This window comes from Anthonomus grandis, chromosome 12 (genome assembly GCF_022605725.1).
Source record: "Anthonomus grandis grandis chromosome 12, icAntGran1.3, whole genome shotgun sequence".
Taxonomy (NCBI): Eukaryota; Metazoa; Arthropoda; class Insecta; order Coleoptera; family Curculionidae; genus Anthonomus; species Anthonomus grandis.
The window spans coordinates 1,352,971-1,372,141 of NC_065557.1; the positions used below are offsets into that span (position 1 = coordinate 1,352,971).

General features: G+C 32.1%; 2 protein-coding genes across 6 annotated transcripts in view; one reads left to right on the forward strand and one right to left on the reverse strand.

Moving 5' to 3' along the window:
* LOC126743172 (uncharacterized) overlaps positions 1-4,446 on the reverse strand; it is a 28,148-nt gene extending 23,702 nt beyond the window's left edge. The window contains exon 1 of the mRNA XM_050450154.1: positions 4,313-4,446. The gene's annotated coding sequence lies outside the window, so the exon portion shown is untranslated. The remainder of the gene's footprint in view (positions 1-4,312) is intronic.
* The window catches only part of LOC126743167 (probable beta-hexosaminidase fdl), a 136,633-nt gene that overhangs the window by 90,838 nt on the left and 26,624 nt on the right, over positions 1-19,171 (forward strand). For all 5 annotated transcript variants that reach the window (XR_007662799.1, XR_007662800.1, XM_050450148.1 and 2 more), the window contains exons 3-7: positions 435-595; positions 4,501-4,840; positions 14,204-14,348; positions 18,601-18,847; positions 18,912-19,035. Coding sequence is in view for 3 of the 5 variants with exons in the window: in XM_050450148.1 (XP_050306105.1) it covers positions 435-595; positions 4,501-4,840; positions 14,204-14,348; positions 18,601-18,847; positions 18,912-19,035 (1,017 nt within the window). In the remaining 2 variants the exon portion in view is untranslated. The remainder of the gene's footprint in view (positions 1-434; positions 596-4,500; positions 4,841-14,203; positions 14,349-18,600; positions 18,848-18,911; positions 19,036-19,171) is intronic.

A 19,171-nucleotide genomic window follows, 5' to 3' on the forward strand; every position in this document is an offset into this window, starting at 1 on the left:
AGCATGCGAGACATCGTGTAATTACTATGACCCTTAAGGTCTTTTGATGCATAACCCGTTTAAGTATGCTGCGCCATTTTTATTGAAAAAGTGTGAGAATTTAATGGAAATATACAATTTTTGTGTAAATCCCTAAGGGTGTGTCAAGGACACAAGTCATTAAATTGTAACGCATATTCAATGAATGACCCAATTCATGTAAATCCCATCAATATGCCCGAACCATAGGAGGAATAATGAATAGCAGACAAACCGTGGAAACTGTTCGACAACATGCCATAGTGAAACGTTTCCCTCGGTTTAAGACGCGTTCATTTCGATTTATGACTACCGGGATTGACACCAGTTGATTTGTATTGTGTTTCCGGGCTTGTAGCACGTCACCGGAACGTCTAAGGGATATTAAGAGAATTTTGTTCTTATGTTTGTTCCAGGGAATCCTTACCGCCCCAGTGGACGTGGCAATGCGTGAATCAGCGATGCGAACGTCATCAGATAACCGGAGGAAACGTGAAAATTACGTCGCAAAGTACGTGCGGAATGTTGTGTGGTACGATGCAACTGTGGCCGCTGCCCACTGGCCCCGTGACACTGGGTAAAATATCAATTATTAACTTTATTTAGCATAAATAGCTACAAACAATTTATAAGAACTCTTACAATGAAAATCAAAGGTCTACTACAGTCGTCCAGGTAAGTTGTGCTTGCAATGTTGAGAAGTCTGACATTGGAGAGAACATTGTTGCAAGGAGAACTTTGCTGGGTGACTGTAAAAGTTGATTTTCGTTTTAATCCTGTACATATTTTATGAAATGCTGACACAGGTGCTCAATCAAATTGTCCAAAGAATATTTGTACACATTTTCAAAATTGTACCTTGTCAAAATTCTGAGATATAGACATTTTGTACAATTTAAAAAAAAATAAATAAATAAAAATTGCCTTTATGAAATTTTGTACATATTTTAAACAACGCTGAAATAGGTGTCCAGTCAAATTGTCCAAGGAATATTTGTACAAATTTTCAAAATTGTACCTTGTCAAGATTCTGAGATATGGACATTTTGTACAATTTTTATAAAAAAAAAATTTAAAAATTGCCTTTATGAAATTTTGTACATATTTTAAACAATGCTGAAATAGGTGTCCAGTCAAATTGTCCAAAGAATATTTGTACAAATTTTCAAAATTGTACCTTGTCAAGATTCTGAGATATGGACAATTTGTACAATTTTTATAAAAAAAAAAAAAATAAAAAATTGCCTTTATAAAATTTTGTAGATATTTTGAGAAACGCTGAAATAGGTGTCCAGTTAAATTGCCCAAAGAATATTTGTACAAATTTTCAAAATTGTACCTTGTCAAGATTCTGAGATATGGACATTTTGTACAATTTTTATAAAAAAAAAATTTAAAAATTGCTTTTATGAAATTTTGTACATATTTTGAGAAACGCTGAAATAGGTGTCCAGTTAAATTGCCCAAAGAATATTTGTACAAATTTTCAAAATTGTACCTTGTCAAGATTCTGAGATATGGACAATTTGTACAATTTTTATAAAAAAAAAAAAAAAAAAAAATTTATAAAATTTTGTAGATATTTTGAGAAACGCTGAAATAGGTGTCCAGTTAAATTGTCCAAAAAATATTTGTACGAATTTTCAAAATTGTACCTTGTCAAGATTCTGAGATATGGACATTTAGTACAATTTTTATAAAAAAAAAAAAAAAAAAATTGCTTTTATGAAATTTTGTACATATTTTGAGAAACGCTGAAATAGGTGTCCAGTTAAATTGTCCAAAGAATATTTGTACAAATTTTCAAAATTGTACCTTGTCAAGATTCTGAGATATGGACATTTTGTACAATTTTTATAAAAAAAAATTTAAAAATTGCCTTTATGAAATTTTGTACATATTTTGAGAAACGCTGAAATAGGTGTCCAGTTAAATTGCCCAAAGAATATTTGTACAAATTTTCAAAGTTGTACCTTGTCAAGATTCTGAGATATAGACTTTTGTACAATTTTTATAAAAAAAAAAATAAAAAATTGCCTTTATGAAATTTTGTACATATTTTGAGAAACGCTGAAATAAGTGTCCAGCTAAATTGCCCAAAGAATATTTGTACAAATTTTCAAAATTGTACCTTCTCAAGATTCTGAGATATGGACATTTAGTACAATTTTTATAAAAAAAAAAAAAAATTTAAAATTGCCTTTATGAAATTTTGTACATATTTTGAGAAACGGTGAAATAGGTGTCCAGTTAAATTGTCCAAAGAATATTTGTACATATTTTCAAAATTGTACTTATACAAGTTTTTAATTAATGGACATTTTCTACAATAAAAAAATGATTTAAAATCCTGTACATTTATTGAGAAACGCTGATTTAGGCCCATTATTGATAAAACTGGAAGTGATATTCACTCACTCTTTTATAAACAATACACGTTTTAACAAACCATACCAAAACACCCAAATCTCTCTCTTAAATGCGTCTATTTTTAACGATTTATATATTTGCATGACACCCTATGCCCGACCCATTATCAGGCGAAAAACAAACTTACCCCATATACATACGTACAAAAATAGACGTTACGTGCATCCAGCATAATTAGAATATAATGGAAAGTTAATTATGACTGTCCGTAATTTCCCTTGAGAGCATTTTAAATTAATAAAAAAAAAATTATCATATGCACCTGGACTATTGAGGCGAACATTCCTATATTCAGATTTTGTCGTGTGTGCAACAGAGTGAGAGTGGAGGGAGAGAGGCCAGGCCGTTAGTCCAGGCGTATATGGTAAATTTATTTTTAACAAAAAGCAACCGTTTGACCATTTTACTCTTTACCCTTTTAGCTTCTTAGTTATGATTTATTTTAGTTGGTTTAAAAAAAAAACATATTTTTGAACATTATAACGTGACCAAGTTATCTAAGGTTTAAAGTATTATTTGTGAAATAACCAAAGGATCATGTTATGCAGAATAGAAAAAATATACAGGGTGTTTCATTATTGGTGAAAAAACGGTGGCGTACTATTTTTTTTTTAAAGAGAATTCTATGTTATATAGACGCATGTACGCCACTGGTAAAGTAAAAAATTGTGATTTTCGGATAGGGGTTTATTGCGCAAACTTGATTATTTTGAGGCCCTTTACAACCCCTTCAAGTTTGTCCCACTAATTATGAAACACCTTGTTTATTAGTAAGGGGTTCTATGGACTATTTTTGTGTCAACATTTGGATCAACGTCAATTTAATGCACACGTTGTCCTTAAAATAATATAAAAAAACTTTTTTGACGTTGCTCGTTGACGTTCAGTGAATTTCTCTTAATTTATATACACACTAAAAGAAATGTCAATGTTTGTCTTGAAAATAACGTTGTTTACTTTGAGGTTCGTTCAAGCCCTATTTTTTATTTATGCATCTTTAAGCTAATGACTACTTTGTTTACTAAAATTGACGTCGGATTAACGTTAGACGTCGTTTTCCTCGAGTTTCACAAGATATGTTAACGACGTTGGTGCAAACAAGGCAAAAATGTTGATTGAAAACACTTAGGATTACTTTAAGTGCCTGGAAGAAATAAGAATTGAGACTCCAATCAACTTGAATAAAATTTAGAAAAAAAATCTTGGAACAAAATTAAAAATAAATATATGAAAGATCACTAAAGTAAAAATAACATAAATCAATGGAAAACATAGACCCAAATACCAGGAAGTTGTTCTACTACGGAACCGCCATTTTGAAATCACCGAAAGGAAAAGAGGGAGGAAACGTGGAAGTGTGTATATACGAATAATAATTCAAACCAACATTAAATTAAATAACGATTGTTAAATTAACGTCGATTTGTTATTTTTGTGCACGTAAATTAAGAATAATTTACTGAACATCAATGACAACGTCATGGGGAACCAGGCAACGTCTTTGAAGAATTTGCACCCACGTCGCCATATTTTATGTGAACTTCAAGACAAATTACGTTATTTTAAGAGCAAAGATTTACGTCAAAATAACGTTGTTTTTTCTCCCTTGACACTATATAAAGTAGATCTAATTTATTAAACGTCCAACGTTAAAAAAACTCGTTAATTCAGGGACAAATTACTTTGACGTTAAGGGCAAACTGTTACGATCAGTTAGCGTTGGTTTCTCTATTTGTATTTATAAATTTAATTAAATTTTTTGAACCTCAAGAAAATACAGCATAAATTTTTCTTTTTATTAATCAAGTGCAATTTACTTGATCATTTAACCTAAAAAAAATGGTCATTTTTATGTTAAACTAACCTTGATTCCTGTTTTTCTTCTTTATATAAATTGGATTTAATTTACTGGACTTACAACAACATCCAAGAGAACTTTTGATTCCTGTGCAACATGGCGTTATTGTAAGGACAGACTATTTGACACATAGATTTTTGACATTTGCACTCTCACAGTCATATGTTCACTGCATAACTTTTCGAACATTCCAGGTAGCAAAGCGCTCGTGTTCCACCAGAGCCAACTCCAATTCGAGGCGGTGGCGTCAGGTGAGGCGAAGGAAATGTTGGAGGAGGCCTTCGTAGCCTTCAACGACTCGATACTTAGTTTAGTGCGTGACGACAATTATCTTAACGAAAAGACTGACATTCTTAGGTTCGTGGTGCGGGTGTCGGTGACGCGTAACGACCCTACGACCCGTCTAAAGTTGAACACCGACGAGGGTTACACGTTAACGGTGAAGTTCAAAAACGGCGACGTGTTGGCTGAAGTTGGTGCGAGGAGCTACTTCGGTGCCAGGCACGGATTGGAGACTCTGTCTCAACTTATTTGGTGAGTTTTATGCGTGGAGGGAGATTGGATCCCATGCAACAACACACGATAGTTGAATAAACGTTTATTTTTGGTTTACGCCAGATGTACGGGGTGTCCCATTTTGGGTGGTTTTGCGGGATATCTCCGTTAGTTTTAGAGATAGAGAGATGCGGTTTTTGCGACGCTGTGCTACTTTTTAATAAATATTTTACAGAAGAACGGTGCTATTAGATTTGATATTATGAATTAAAAACGTTGATTTTTCAAGATAATTTCTTATTGGGCAAATGTTTGGGGTGGGTGGGGGGTTAAGGATTATATGGATGAAAAAAAATGTTTCTGCAGAAAATATATATTCATTAATTAATTCAGTACATTTTTGCAATTTGATACAATTTTATACAGTGCATTTTTTTTATCTCGGGTCATAGGGTTTTACGTGTAATATTTTCAACCCCATGTTAGAACCTGTTCTATGTAATCGATAGGATTGAAACTTGAAACAAGTGAAGTTTAAGTTAACAGACTTTAAAAAACCCATTATTTTTTTTTTATTCATTAAACGGGAAGCCCCCATTACAAAAAAAAATAAATTATAAAATACAGTTATGTCAATAATTAATAATCCTTACTTAAACTATTAAGAGTTAAAGTACTTAACTAAAAAAAAGACTCTAAAGTAAATAAACAAAAAAATATATCTTTGTATTAACTTATAGATTAGGAACATAAATTCTCACTTGGTTTACCCATCAAACAACATATTAATTAAAAATATTAATTGAACAATACTAAGTATTCAAAATTTTCATTAAACTACTCTTAAAAGACCCATATGAATTGCCAAAAACATCTAGCCTCTCCTCCCGATCCAAAAAATCTAGAGATCTCACCAAAAAAGAGTTTTTACCATAATTGGTTCTATGGAACCCAATATGAAATAAATTATTTTGTCTAAGTGTTCTCTGAGGAATAGAAAATTTAACTTGGGAAAGTAAGTCCGGACAAGATATAATACCATTCAACAACTTATAGATAAAACAGATGTTGAACATGGTTCTTCTTTTATCCAAAGACAAAACTTTAACATAATTCAATATTTGGGAATAATCATGATTAGCAATAAGATCCAAATTAAACATGTAGTTATAATATCTTAAAAATTTGTTTTGCACACTCTCCAGTAATGACTTATAGACATTATACTGGGGAGTCCAGATAATTGAGCCATACTCAAGCTGTGATCATACCAATCGCACATATACATATTTGACAGTTTGCAATGATAACCCCTCACAATTTCTAAGCGTAAAACCCAACATTCTATTAGCTTTTACTATTATTTGGTCTATATGATTGCAGAAGTTTAATTTCGTGTCAAACAGTATTCCTAAATCCTTAGCAATGTCCTTTAATAGAAGTTTCTGGCCGTTAATTGTGTAAAATGATGGTATCCTACTTTTTTTCCTATGAGATGAAATTTGGAAGCATTTATTAATATTCAAATCCAACAAATTATTTTGGCACCACAGAGAAAGGCCATCAAGATCTTTCTGTAAGAGGCTGATATCAAGTTCATTCATAATAACCAAGAAAAGTTTGAGGTCATCAGCAAACATTAAAAATTCACAATACTCCAAGACATCCCTAAGGTCATTAACAAACAAACTAAATAGCAAAGGGAAGCAGTGTCCGCCTTGTGGCACTCCAGAACAAACTTCAATCACCCTAGACATAAAATTACCAAGTTTAATCACTTGCTTTCTATCACTAAGAAAGCTAAGCAACCATTTTAGCAATCTATCAGAAAAACCTATATTTCTCAATTTTTCAATTAATAACAAATGATTTACCTTGTCAAACGCCTTGGAGAAGTCTTTATATACAGCATCAATTTGATACCCCCTCTCCAAGGCATCTGACAACTTGTTGTGGTATATGAGTAAATTTGTAAGAGTGGACCGACCACCTCTAAAACTATGCTGTTCCTCAAAAATAATTTCTCTACATTACCAATTTAAATGGGCAAACATAAGGCTGTCAAAAATTTTGGGGATGGATGACACTATGGACACACTACGATAATTTCTGACATCATCCCTCGACCCTGATTTAAAAATAGGAGAAATATAACCTTCCTTCCATATGTCTGGAAATGTCCCAGAAATAAGAGATAAGTTATGAAGTTTACACAGTGGCTGTGATAGTGCATATCGACAGTTTTTTAAAAGAATATCGGGGATTCCATCTGGACCAATCATTAACTTATTAGGCAAAGCCCCCAGCTTATCAAACACCTTAGCCAGACTTATGACAGGACAGTCAATATTAATTTGGCTAAAAGACTTTTCAGGTGGGGTTGTGTTTGCATTTGAATAGACTGCAGAAAAGTGAGTAGCGAATAAATCAACAATCTGCTGACCATCAGTTTCAACACTATTATCTAAAAACATTTCCCTTGGCACAATGTTAGATGCTCCTTTCTTATTAACGAACTTCCAAAAATTTTTCGGATTACTAGTCAAGTTCTTATTCAAGGTAGCAAGATAATTTCTGTAGCACTCTTGACTTAACCTTTTACACTGAACTCTCAGAACGGTAAATTCATGATAATCTCTTTCATCATGGGATAGTTGGTATTTTTTATGCTTACTTTTTTGGAGAAATACCAATCTTCTTAATTCGGTAGAAAAATATGGAGGAAAGCTAGATGTCTTATATTTTTTTTGAGGCACAAAACATTGTATACCAAAATTTAAAATGTTATAGAACTCTGACACCATAATGTTAATATCGCTATCATTAAAAATAGTATCCGAATTTATAGAAAAAAAATAATCATTTAAACCCTGATAGTTCCCATTTTTAAAATCAAAATAAAATTCCTCAACTTTAAGTGAATCCAACATTACATTGTGGTCCACTCTAAAATTACAGGTATAAGAAATATAATGAATTGAGTCACAAAAAAGTGGATCTGGAGACTTAAAACATTTCATGGCGCTATCGTTGGTAAACAGAAGATCCAGGAACACATCCCTGCTATTTGGCATATCAATCATTTGATACATATTAAAAAAACCTTATATTTGTGCTAGAAACACGGCTGGTGAATTTGTTGGACAGTCTACTTGAGCATTTGACCAATGGACCCCTGGCAAAATGAAGTCACCCATCATGTAAAACTTAGTGCTAGGATACATAGAACAGATTTTTTCAATTGTGATGCAGTGATCACTATAGATATCATCAGAGGACCCTGGAGGAATATATACACCGCCAACTACAAAACTTGATCCTGATACATTTGATACATTTACATAACAAAAACAGCTGTTCAAAGTGAGATTCTGTCTTTTTAATGATTGATAATATTTTGCAAAAAAATTTGCGAGAGACCTATTTAAAATACGTTTTTCTGTTGAAAAAGTTTGCTTTTTCTGCACCTCGTAACCTTCATTACCTTTACACTTCAAAGCAGGTAGACACAAAATAATTTCTTCGAAATCTCAAAAATATATTTTCAAAAATCAACAATAAACAAATAAAACCTTTCAAATAAATTGTTCAAAGTGACTTCCAAATTGAGCCAAACAAAAGCCCAAACAGTTGTAGAAATGTGTTTTAACATTTAGGAGCTGCCGGGGAGTAATGGTACGCGAAGCCTCGATAATTCTATTACGAAGTTCTTCAATATTGTTGGGTCTGCCTCTAACAATATCAAACACTTTCGATGATAGATAGCCCCAATAAAAGTTATCCAAAGGCGAAAGATCGGGGCTTCGCGCCGGCCTTTAGATAGCCCAAAACGTCCAATCCAGCGTCCTGGGAGCATTTTTACCGTCCCTATACATATTCAGCACGCTCAGTTTTCCGAAGATATGCGATGAATCTTTTTACCGATCCTAGCTGATTTTAGCAGTTCGCGCTCAATATGTATAGGGTTAGTAACCAAATCTCTCGCGCATTCGATAATAATATGCTTCTGCATATACTTTTTTGCAGATGATTCTTGCTTAATTTTATTTGATTTTTCTCCCACATAAACCATTTTCATTTTGGCATTTAAAAAAACACTTTCTATAGCCTGCCGCTGTTTATAAGAAATATTAATAAAAAGCACTAAAAAAGATATGCCAGAAAAATAATATAATAAAAAGAAACTAAGTGCGTATTTTGTGTAGTGGACTTTACACCTTCCAGTTTTCTGTTGACTTTCTTCAAAAGAGGCAGCAAGGAATAATCGTTTTGTTTTGTTAAGTGAATTAAAAAAGTTAAGTTTGTTGCAAAGCGACTTATTTCCTCTTCGTATGCTGTTTCTTGATTAAAACTTTCTTCATGTAGGTCTGATAGATCATGGTGTACATATTCATTATTCGAAGTATTTTTATTACCAGAGAAAGATGCATTAATTTCGTATGCATCCACTGACTGTTGCATAGGAAAGAAAAAATTACCATTATTTTTAGCGGAGTCGCCCAATGCCATTTTAGCCAACAAAATTTTATCACTGGTATTTAGTTGAGGACAGATAGAAATGTTTTTATAAATCTCTTGGACGGCACATAAGTTCTTACAGAATTTTTCTCCCTGACCTGCAAAATATTCGCACATTTGTAAATCTGACATCACTTTATACGCCTCTTTTTGTTCATCTTGAGAAGAACATACTTTAAAATTATTCTCTCCAGTTTGAACTACTTTCAAGGTACTAGCTTTTTTAACAAATTTTCCATATGCAATATCATTTTTGGTTTCTCTTCCATTAGCAAAATTAAGTAATCTTCTCATGTGATAGTTCTCCAATATAGTAGAAACAAAATCCACTAAAGCATATATGTTAAAAGCTTTACATCTCTCTAACACTATATCTTTAAATATTCTTATCGATGCTTCAACAGTATTATTAGTATTATGCCCCCTCGTAGTTAAAGTAGCCCTACTACATAAACACCATTCTTTTTTTCTTTTCCATAGCTGCTCTACGTAGGTCATGAAATTATTATATTTTTTTGTAACAGCGTCATTTAGAAGAGCATTCATGGCTAAATCACGTTTAATATCTGTGGAAGAATACAGAACTTTTTGAAATAGTTTCATGAGGTGTTGCCGATAATTTTTTTATATTTTATGATAGCTGCTCCATAGCCATCTCCATACTGCTTGGGTTATATGAAATATGCATAGAAGTAATTTACTTTCGGGAAATATTTTTCGTAATGCATTTCTTTCTGCTGCGCTGTCATCGGTCATAAATATTTGGGGATAATTTTTTCCGTTGAATCCTGCAGAACCAAGAAGCGTTTTTAAATTTTACAAAGCTTTAGTATAATCTTCTTCTGTTTGCTTTCTATGCATAACACAACCTAGTGGAATTCCTCCAATTTTTGAAGAGCTAAACAGAAATGTTACAACAGTGTTGGCTTGATCACATGACCCGCTCGAATGGACAAATACTATCTCCTCTGAAAACGCCATGGAATGTGCCCTCCTCATGATGGGTGTGATAATAGCAACATTTAAATTTTCTTCATCTACTAATAACTCAACTCCTATTTTCAAAAATGATTCCTTTTTTTCCTTCAAAATTTTAAGTGCATGGAGTGAATCTCGACTGTCGAAACTATTAGTTCTAAAACAAAGAAGAAAATCTTAGCGGTTACTATTTTCTTAAAAATACATTTGTAAAAGAATGTAATTAAAAATGCATAAGTTTTGTCGATATTTTGAGATCCTTGTAAAATTATTTATAACATGTAAATTATTTGTAACTTTTAATTCATTTTACGAAAAAAAAAAACTCTGCGACTTTAAAAGCAAAAGTTTCAGAGCTAACAGTAAAGTTTTTATTTAAATTATTTTTGACTATACAAATTTTTTTAATGAACTACCCTATATATTATTTTATTTCTGAAAATTATGGACACTAAGTAAGTATTTTTTGATAAAAGTACCATAGGCCTTATCTTCAATTGTTTTTGAGTTATTGACGGCTTCGAGTTTTCCACATATCCCCTTACCGCCATAGTTGTGACTGCCATAAATTCATAGGCCTCAATTCTGCCAACTTTAAACTTTAAACCAGCAAATGCCATAAGAAAGCGCGTGGTGTCATTGATGACGTGCCACCAAAGTTTTATTGATTTCTCCATACCTATTAAATATACGACAGTCCCTATAGGATTGCCTTGTACCTTCCGAAATTCTTAGAAAACCATATGCTTCAGCAACATCAATCACGTGGCTATGTTCAAAATGTATCTAAAAACAAAATATTGCCTTATTAATATTACCACAAAAATGAAACACGCTAAACCGTGAAATCGAATTACGTTATTTATAAAAGGGATAAAAAAAAATGAAAAATGAAATCTAAAATAAAACTTATTTTAATTGATTATTAAATGCCCTGTGCGTTTGTGCTAAATTATTGTTTATGCAAACCTTACTTTGTGATCTAACCCGTAACTTTTATCATTTCAATATTAGTAATGATATAAATAATTAAGATTTAATGATACTTACCTTTATGAGAACATTAAGATTTTCTTTTAGAAAAGGGTCATTTTTTATTGTGTTCTTGTTGACTTTCTTTATTAGCACCTTAACAAATGCCTTACAGTTTAGATTCCTTTGTCGGTTTTTTACACTTTTATCACCTTTATTTTTGCAGTTGTGTTGGCACTTATATGTTTTTCTAAAGAGGTGTCTTTTATTATCGGGAAATGATCTAAATACAATCCAGTTTGTCTTGGTGACCATAGAAAAGTTTGATATCCATTTCTTGACTTAGTTTGAGTAGTCTTCTGAATCGAATTTTGTGTGGATATCGACTGTAAAACATTCACTTGATTTAAAATCCTTTGTTTCTATTTTGCAACTTGTATCAAATGCAAAAAACGTATTAATTTTCCTCATTTTGAACCCACCGACTCGTTATGTGGTCCGCAAAAAAATCTATACTGATCAATATTTACCATCGCGCTCTAATTCCACTTATGATCGGTAGGCCGCGCGCCTCTATTGGACACTCGGGCATCTTCGGCACGTTGACGCGCTGAACGTGGCTAGGGTCGGTAAAAATGCCATCATGTTGAAAAATTATCCTGCCATTTTGAACAGCGTTTCCGAATGCGGGAATGACCTGCACCTGAAGTAATTCTAAATATTTTGCAGTATTCAGGCTACCCTTTATGAAAAATGGTCCAATTATTCGATCTCCAAGAATTCATGCCCACACTTTAAGTTTCTGTCTTGTTTGGGTATGCGTTTCCTGGATGACGTGAGGATTTTCTCGCGCCATTATTCGAGTATTTTGTTTGTTGACTGTATCATTTGTACAGAAAGTACTTTCGTCTGAAAGTAGTATTTTGTTTGTAATTGTGGGGTCGTTGTTAATTCGTTCCATCCACTGTTCACAAAACTGCATTCTAAGAAAATAATCATTAGCCAAGAGTTCTTGAACATTTCTAACTTTAAAAGATTTGTATTTTTCTTTTCTGAATGCCTTATAGCAACTACTCCTACTTTTTCCGGTAACTTCAGCAAACTGAGACTGAAGACTATTTGTTGGATTTTCTTCAACGGCCAAGCATACCTCCATTTTAAATTCTTCGTCTACTACAGTTTCGGTTCTTTTTCGTTTTAAGTGAGAACTGGCGATGCATCCAATCGTAATAAATCTTTCATGAAACCGTTGTACAGTTGATCTAGACGGGACGGGACGGTTAGGATAAGACACGGCAAAATTATCTACCACTTCTTGCGCCGACATTCCTCTAATGTAGTTTGAAACCATCTCAATATGTTCCTCCGTAGTGTAAATCGACATTTTTCATCAAGAGTTTTTGAACAATTTCAATGGAGCAATTTAAAAATTATTTTGTGTCACTGTGATATTTGTCTACCTGCTTTGAAGTGTAAAGGTAATGAAGGTTACGAGGTGCATCAGAAAAACGTATTTTAAATAGGTTTCTCGCAAATTTTTTTGCAAAATAATGAGATTTTTTAAAGTCTGTTAACTTAAACTTCACTTGTTCCAAGTTTCAATCCTATCTATTAAATAGAACAGGTTCTAACATGGGGTTGAAAATATTACACGTAAAACCCTATGACCCGAGATAAAAAAAAATGCACTGTATATAAATATTTAGTATAAAAAACAGCATTATTAGATTGGATATTATGGACGAAAAACAGTGATTTTTCAGAAGAATATCATAAAATATTTGAGGTGTAGTAATCGAGTTTAAAAAATAAATATGTAAATCCGATGTCGAAATTTTTTCCCTTTTCTAAACAGAATCGTATATAATATACGTATTTTCTACAGTTTAATAAATATATATATTTAACGATAATAATATAATTATGACGTGCTGCTTGGGATATAAGGAGACTGATCTCCTAAATAAGGTGACACGTAGGCAAAATTGAACGATAACCGAGTTCGTAAAGTAGCCACTTTAAGCACTGTTGGTTAGAACTGTTTTTCAATCTGATTGGTTATCTATCCTTGTAATTAATAACACTACCTAAAGGTGGGTCCAGTCAATGATATCTTTAATGTTTGAAACTAGTTATGGTTCATTTTTGGGTACGCACATTTACAATACAGGGGCCGTATTTTTGAAACCACGCGAGAATCTTCGAATGCGAGCGATAAAATTAAAAAGTGCCTTTTTTGAAGAGCATTCGAAATTTCATTCGCATACGAACATGTTATGTAGTGGCAACGTAGCAAAGTCGAGTGCTATTGGAGGCCATGCCAAACAGGATGAAGAGGATAAAGATTTTTTAACCTAAGAGTTTAAAAACATCAGGGAATTTTGAGGTTTTTTTCATGGCGTTTCTTGGGTTTTTCGAAGCTTTGTGGATAAAAGTAGCGGACAGATTACACAGTCTCTGGAGCACATAAAAAGGACATCAATTCCATTGTAATAGGCTTGCTTGAGCATCTGAATACATTTCAAATGGGTCAAGCAATGAAGAGTACATCTTATTCCTTCTATCTGCCAGAGTTTCAATCTCTTCCAGTGCATCGGCTACGTTTCTTTGCACAAGATTGTTTAATCTTGCCATTTGATTACAGTTGTTTTTTTTTTCAATAAACAATTACAAAAATTCTAAACGAACTCACACAAATTAAAAAAAAAACAAAGCTAGTTAAAAATCAAAACAAGACAAGTGGCAGAATCGCACACAAACTTTGAAATTCGAATGGTTTATACCTACCCATTCGAGACACTGCATGCATGAAAAGTTCAAAAGTTCAAGTTTCAAAAATACGGCCCCAGATCAGTCTCCTTATACTTGTGGTTTCCTTGTTTTAAAGACACTTTTTCCCTCTTCCTTTTTTTGATTGTTTCTCTCATTGTTTAGGTGGGACGAATACGAGGGTAGCGTGGGATCACTAAAAGTTTTAAAAGGGGCAACTGTTCAGGACGCCCCAGCCTTTCCTTACCGTGGCCTTATGGTAGATACTGCCAGGAATTTTATGTCAATTGAAAGTTTAAAGAGAGTTTTGGTAAGATTTTCTTTAGTATTACACAATATGCATTTAGGGGTTCATTCGTGCTATGCCCCCCCTGGACAACACTGACTTCGAATCTATTATTTTTTTAAGGAGTATGGTCTCCTTTAGCTCCACATACATTCATACTATTTTAATGATGATAATTATAATAATTACTTTGGTGTGGACTGAATCCGTATATGTGGATTGTGTTCGTTTATAAAATGAGATTTTTTTCAGCAAATTTTAATTCTTTTTTTATTTGTTGGTATAATTATTGTTTCATACACGTTAATGCATTTCCTATTTTTTTTCTAGATTTCTTTATGTGTATGTTATTCAATTATTATACTATATCTAATATCACAGTTTGTTTATTTAAGTTTGATATAATTATATGTTAATAAATATTTAATACACAAACAGTCATATTAGATTGGATGTTATAGATGAAAAACGGCGATTTTTTTAAAAAATTTCTTACTGGAGAAGTGTTAGGGGTGGGTGGAGGGGTAAGTTTTGTTTTAATGAAAAGCAATGTTTTTGCAGAAAATATATATTCAATATTTAATTTAATGGTATTAATTATTTAAATCTAATATAATTTTGTATATAAATATTTAGTATAAAAACAGCATTATTAAATTGGATAATATGAACGAAAAACAATGATTTTTCAGAAGAATTTTATCAATTATTTGAGTTGTAGTAATCGAGTTTAAAAACTAGATATGTAAATCATGTTTCAATTTTTTTAAATGTCGAAATTTTCTCCCATTTGTGAACAGAATCGTATATGATATACGTATATTTTATAATTTAATAAATATACCTTGACCATATACGGCTGACAAATATACCAAGAGTTTTATTGTAAAAATTGTATTTTTGAACCTAGATAAAAAAAGTTGTCTAGAACCAAATAACTTAATTTTTTTCAAGACTTAAAGAATCTTTCAAGAATTAAACTAAGGGTTTTTCACGTTTTACTATAAAACCTTAAGCACAGATTACCTAAACTTAGGTATCCTAAATTTAGGTAATCTGTGCCTTAAGGTTATGTGAGAAAAGTATATATAGACACAAAAACTATAGATTTCTTTATCACCTATAATTTTCTTAAAAAGCTTTTTTTTGTCAGGCAATTATTTTTTGGAAAAAAAAAAACATTTTTCATTAACTTTACCCTTACCCCCCCACCCACCCCACACAACTTATCAGTAAGAAATTGTTTTCAAAAATCATTGTTTTCCCAAATATGTAATAGGCATGAATAATAGCTGGTTTCATGGTAAATATCTAATTTAATAACAGAATTCTTTTATTTAAATTTGATATAATTATATTAATAAATATTAAATACAAAAACAGTGCTAGTAGATTGGATATTATGGACGAAAAACGGTGATTTTTTAAAAGAATTTCTTATTGGGCAAATATTTGGGGTGGGTGGGGGGTAAGGGTTGAGTAGATGAAAAACAATGTTTTTTCAATAAATATGTATTCAATATTTAATTTAATAAAACTGTTTGTCTAAATTTGATATAATTTTACATATAAATATTCAATAAAAAAGCAGCGTTATTATATTGGGTAATATGGACGAAAAACAGTGATTTTTCAGAAGAATTTCATTATGCATCAATTTTTTTAAATGTTGAAATTTTCTCCCATTTGTGAACAGAATCGTATATGATATACATATATTCTATAATTTAATATATATATATATATATATGATAAATGTATAGTCGGCTCGTTTTGCCCTAACACATAACGGATATCTCGGGGTATATGTAGACCAGTTAAATAATGAATTCCTTATTGCCGTATTATTCGCTATTTATATTGAGTACCGGTTTGGACGACTATTACCAGCGGTTTAAAAACATTTTTGGTTTTTAATGTAATATTGGCTATTAGTTTAAAGGGAACTAATTTTTTTTTAAATGAATTGCTGTTTTATACTCAAATAATTTGTTTTAATATTATTATTTATTAGTGTAACCTAATATGTATTATGATTGAATAAGGTAAAAAAGAGGTAGAATTGGGTTAAAAAAGGATCATAAATTCTGGGAAATGTACAAAACTCAAATATAGTGCCGAAAAAAATAGGTTAAGAGGATTATGTACCTGAAAGGTAATAATTTGCTTGATTGGACAAATAAATACTTTGGTGGTCTATACAGTGACCGCCTAAAGTTCCGCATAAATTCGATAAAAATTAGAGACATGATTTTTTGAGAAAACGCTCGGACCCGTCGATTTTTATTTTAAGTTGCGCATTATTTCACATAAATTTTTGTATACGGGGTGGAACAAAAAAAAGATATGACGTCATCGGCAATTTTTTTAAATGGAATGCTATATTTTTTATTGCATTTATGAAATATAGGCGAAATTCCAAGCAAGTTTCGTATAACACACCTTATCTCAAAACTCAACTGTTTCCAAAATATTTACATTGTTTTAAAGAAAAATTTCTCAGACGATTGGAAAATCCTTTTATTATAGTCTTGGGCAATGCCTCGTACCATTCCAGAGTAGAAGAGAAATTTCCCACTAGCAGTTGGAAGAAAGAGGAAATAAAAACGTGGCTAGAGTAAAAAAATATTGCTCATGACGATATATTATTAAAGGCTGATTTGCTGCAGAGATGTAAAACGTACAGGTATAATAAGAAGTACGTGATCGATGAGATGGCTCTTTAATATGGGCCTGAAGTCCTGCGATTACCGCCTTACCACAGCCAATATAATCCAGTTGAGTTGATTTGGGGCATAGTAAAAAATTATTATGATAAGCACGCTTCCAAAACAACCGATGAAGCCGGTATCCTTAATTTATGAAAATAATCCTTACATCAAATAAAGGATGAAACATGGAGAAAATCTACAAATCAAAGTGATAGACGAGGTACGACCCCTAATTATAGGCCCAGACGACTATTCAAGTAGTAATGAATTTAATTATTCCGACACTGACATATCTTCAAAATCAGTCTGTAGTCTAACTTAATATAATGTTATTATTTTTTAATGTTTTTTTTTTAATATAATAAGTCTTTTTAGCCTATTTAGGTCTTTTTTTATTATTTTAGTAGAAAATAGAATATTATTACTTGCACCCATAGAAATTTATACTAATACCCATCAAATTAAAAAAAGAATGTTTTAAATGGCTGGTTTCTTAACCGGGGAACTTTTATTACTTATGTGTTAGGGTAAAGCGTGCCGACTATACCAATAGTTTAAATTTAAAAATGGTGTTTTTGAACCTAGATATTGAAAAGTTCTCTAGAACCAAAAAAACTGAATTTTTTTTAAGACTTAATGACTTATTTTGCAATAAAAAAAATGGCACAATTATTGCAATTTTCATAGCGAGACGCCTTGCTTTCGAAAAATAAAATAAGGGTTTTTTCATGTTTTACTCGAAAACCTTAAGGTTAAGAGAAAAAAGTATTGATACTATAGATTTTTTTATCACCTATAATTTTATTAAAAAACATTTTCTCTCAGGTAATTATTTTCTGCAAAAAAAAACGTTTTTCATTAAGATTACCCTTAGCCCCCCACCCACCCCACACATCTTATCAGTAAGAAATTATTTTCAAAAATAATTGTTTTCCAAAATAATAGACATGAATAACAACTACTTTCGTCGTTAATACCTAATCCAATAATACAGTTTGTTTATTTAAGTTTTATATAATTATGTATATTAGTAAATATTGAATACAAAAATAGTGCTATTAAATTGGATATTATGGACGAAAAACGGTGTTTTTTAAAAAGATTTTCTTACTGGGCAAATGTTTGGGGTGGGTGGGGGGGTAAGGGTTCCTTCACAGTCTATTATTAGATTCATAACGTTACGTTGTTTTTTACGCTAGTTTATTATTTTCATAGCTAAAATTTTGAAATAATAAATCAATTTAATGATTATTTTTGGATATACATGTATACTATCTGCATTTTTTGACTGAACTTGATTAAGAAATATTTCGACTTGTGGAGTTATATGATGAAGGGCCTCTTACTGTATCGATATGTGTTGATTATCTACCCGACTATTTACATTAACATTCAACAAACACAAAGTATATTCTGTCAAAAAACGTGTCACTATAGTTCCACTACTTGTGGCAACCATGCAACGAAATCTTAAAGCTAGTGTACGATTTCCTTTAAAATTGAAATGACTTTAAAGGTAACCGTACACTTACTATAGATCGTTAAGAGTGTAGTAAATTCCTTAGGTAGGAATGTCCGCTAGTAAACTGAACGTGTTCCATTGGCACTTGAGTGACTCCCAAAGTTTCCCGATGCTGCTGCCCAGTGTGCCTCAATTAGCGAAAACCGGCTCGTATAGTCCTCAAGAGGTTTACACCCCGGATGAGGTTAAGGCTTTAGTGGAATTCGCGAGGTATCGCGGTATAAGAACGATTTTGGAGGTGGACGTTCCTGCGCATGCCGGAAACGGATGGACCTGGGGACCGCAAGAAGGTTCCTAATTAATTAATTAATTAGTGAGTTAATTAATTAATTAATTTGTTTGTTGCTAATTCAGGTTTAGGAGAGTTGGCGGTTTGCGTCAACGAGAGGCCGTGGAGCCTCTACTGCGGAGAACCGCCCTGCGGACAGTTGAACCCGGAAAATCCGAACGTGTACGACGTCCTGGAAAAGGTGTATCGGTAAGTGTGTAGGTGTGCTAAATAAACGGTTTTTTTTTTTATATTTTCATCTCGATTGAAGGGAGAAAATCGACGATTAAATCTTATTTGAAGAACCATGGGAATATTAATGTGCTCGAATCGAATTGTATTTCCT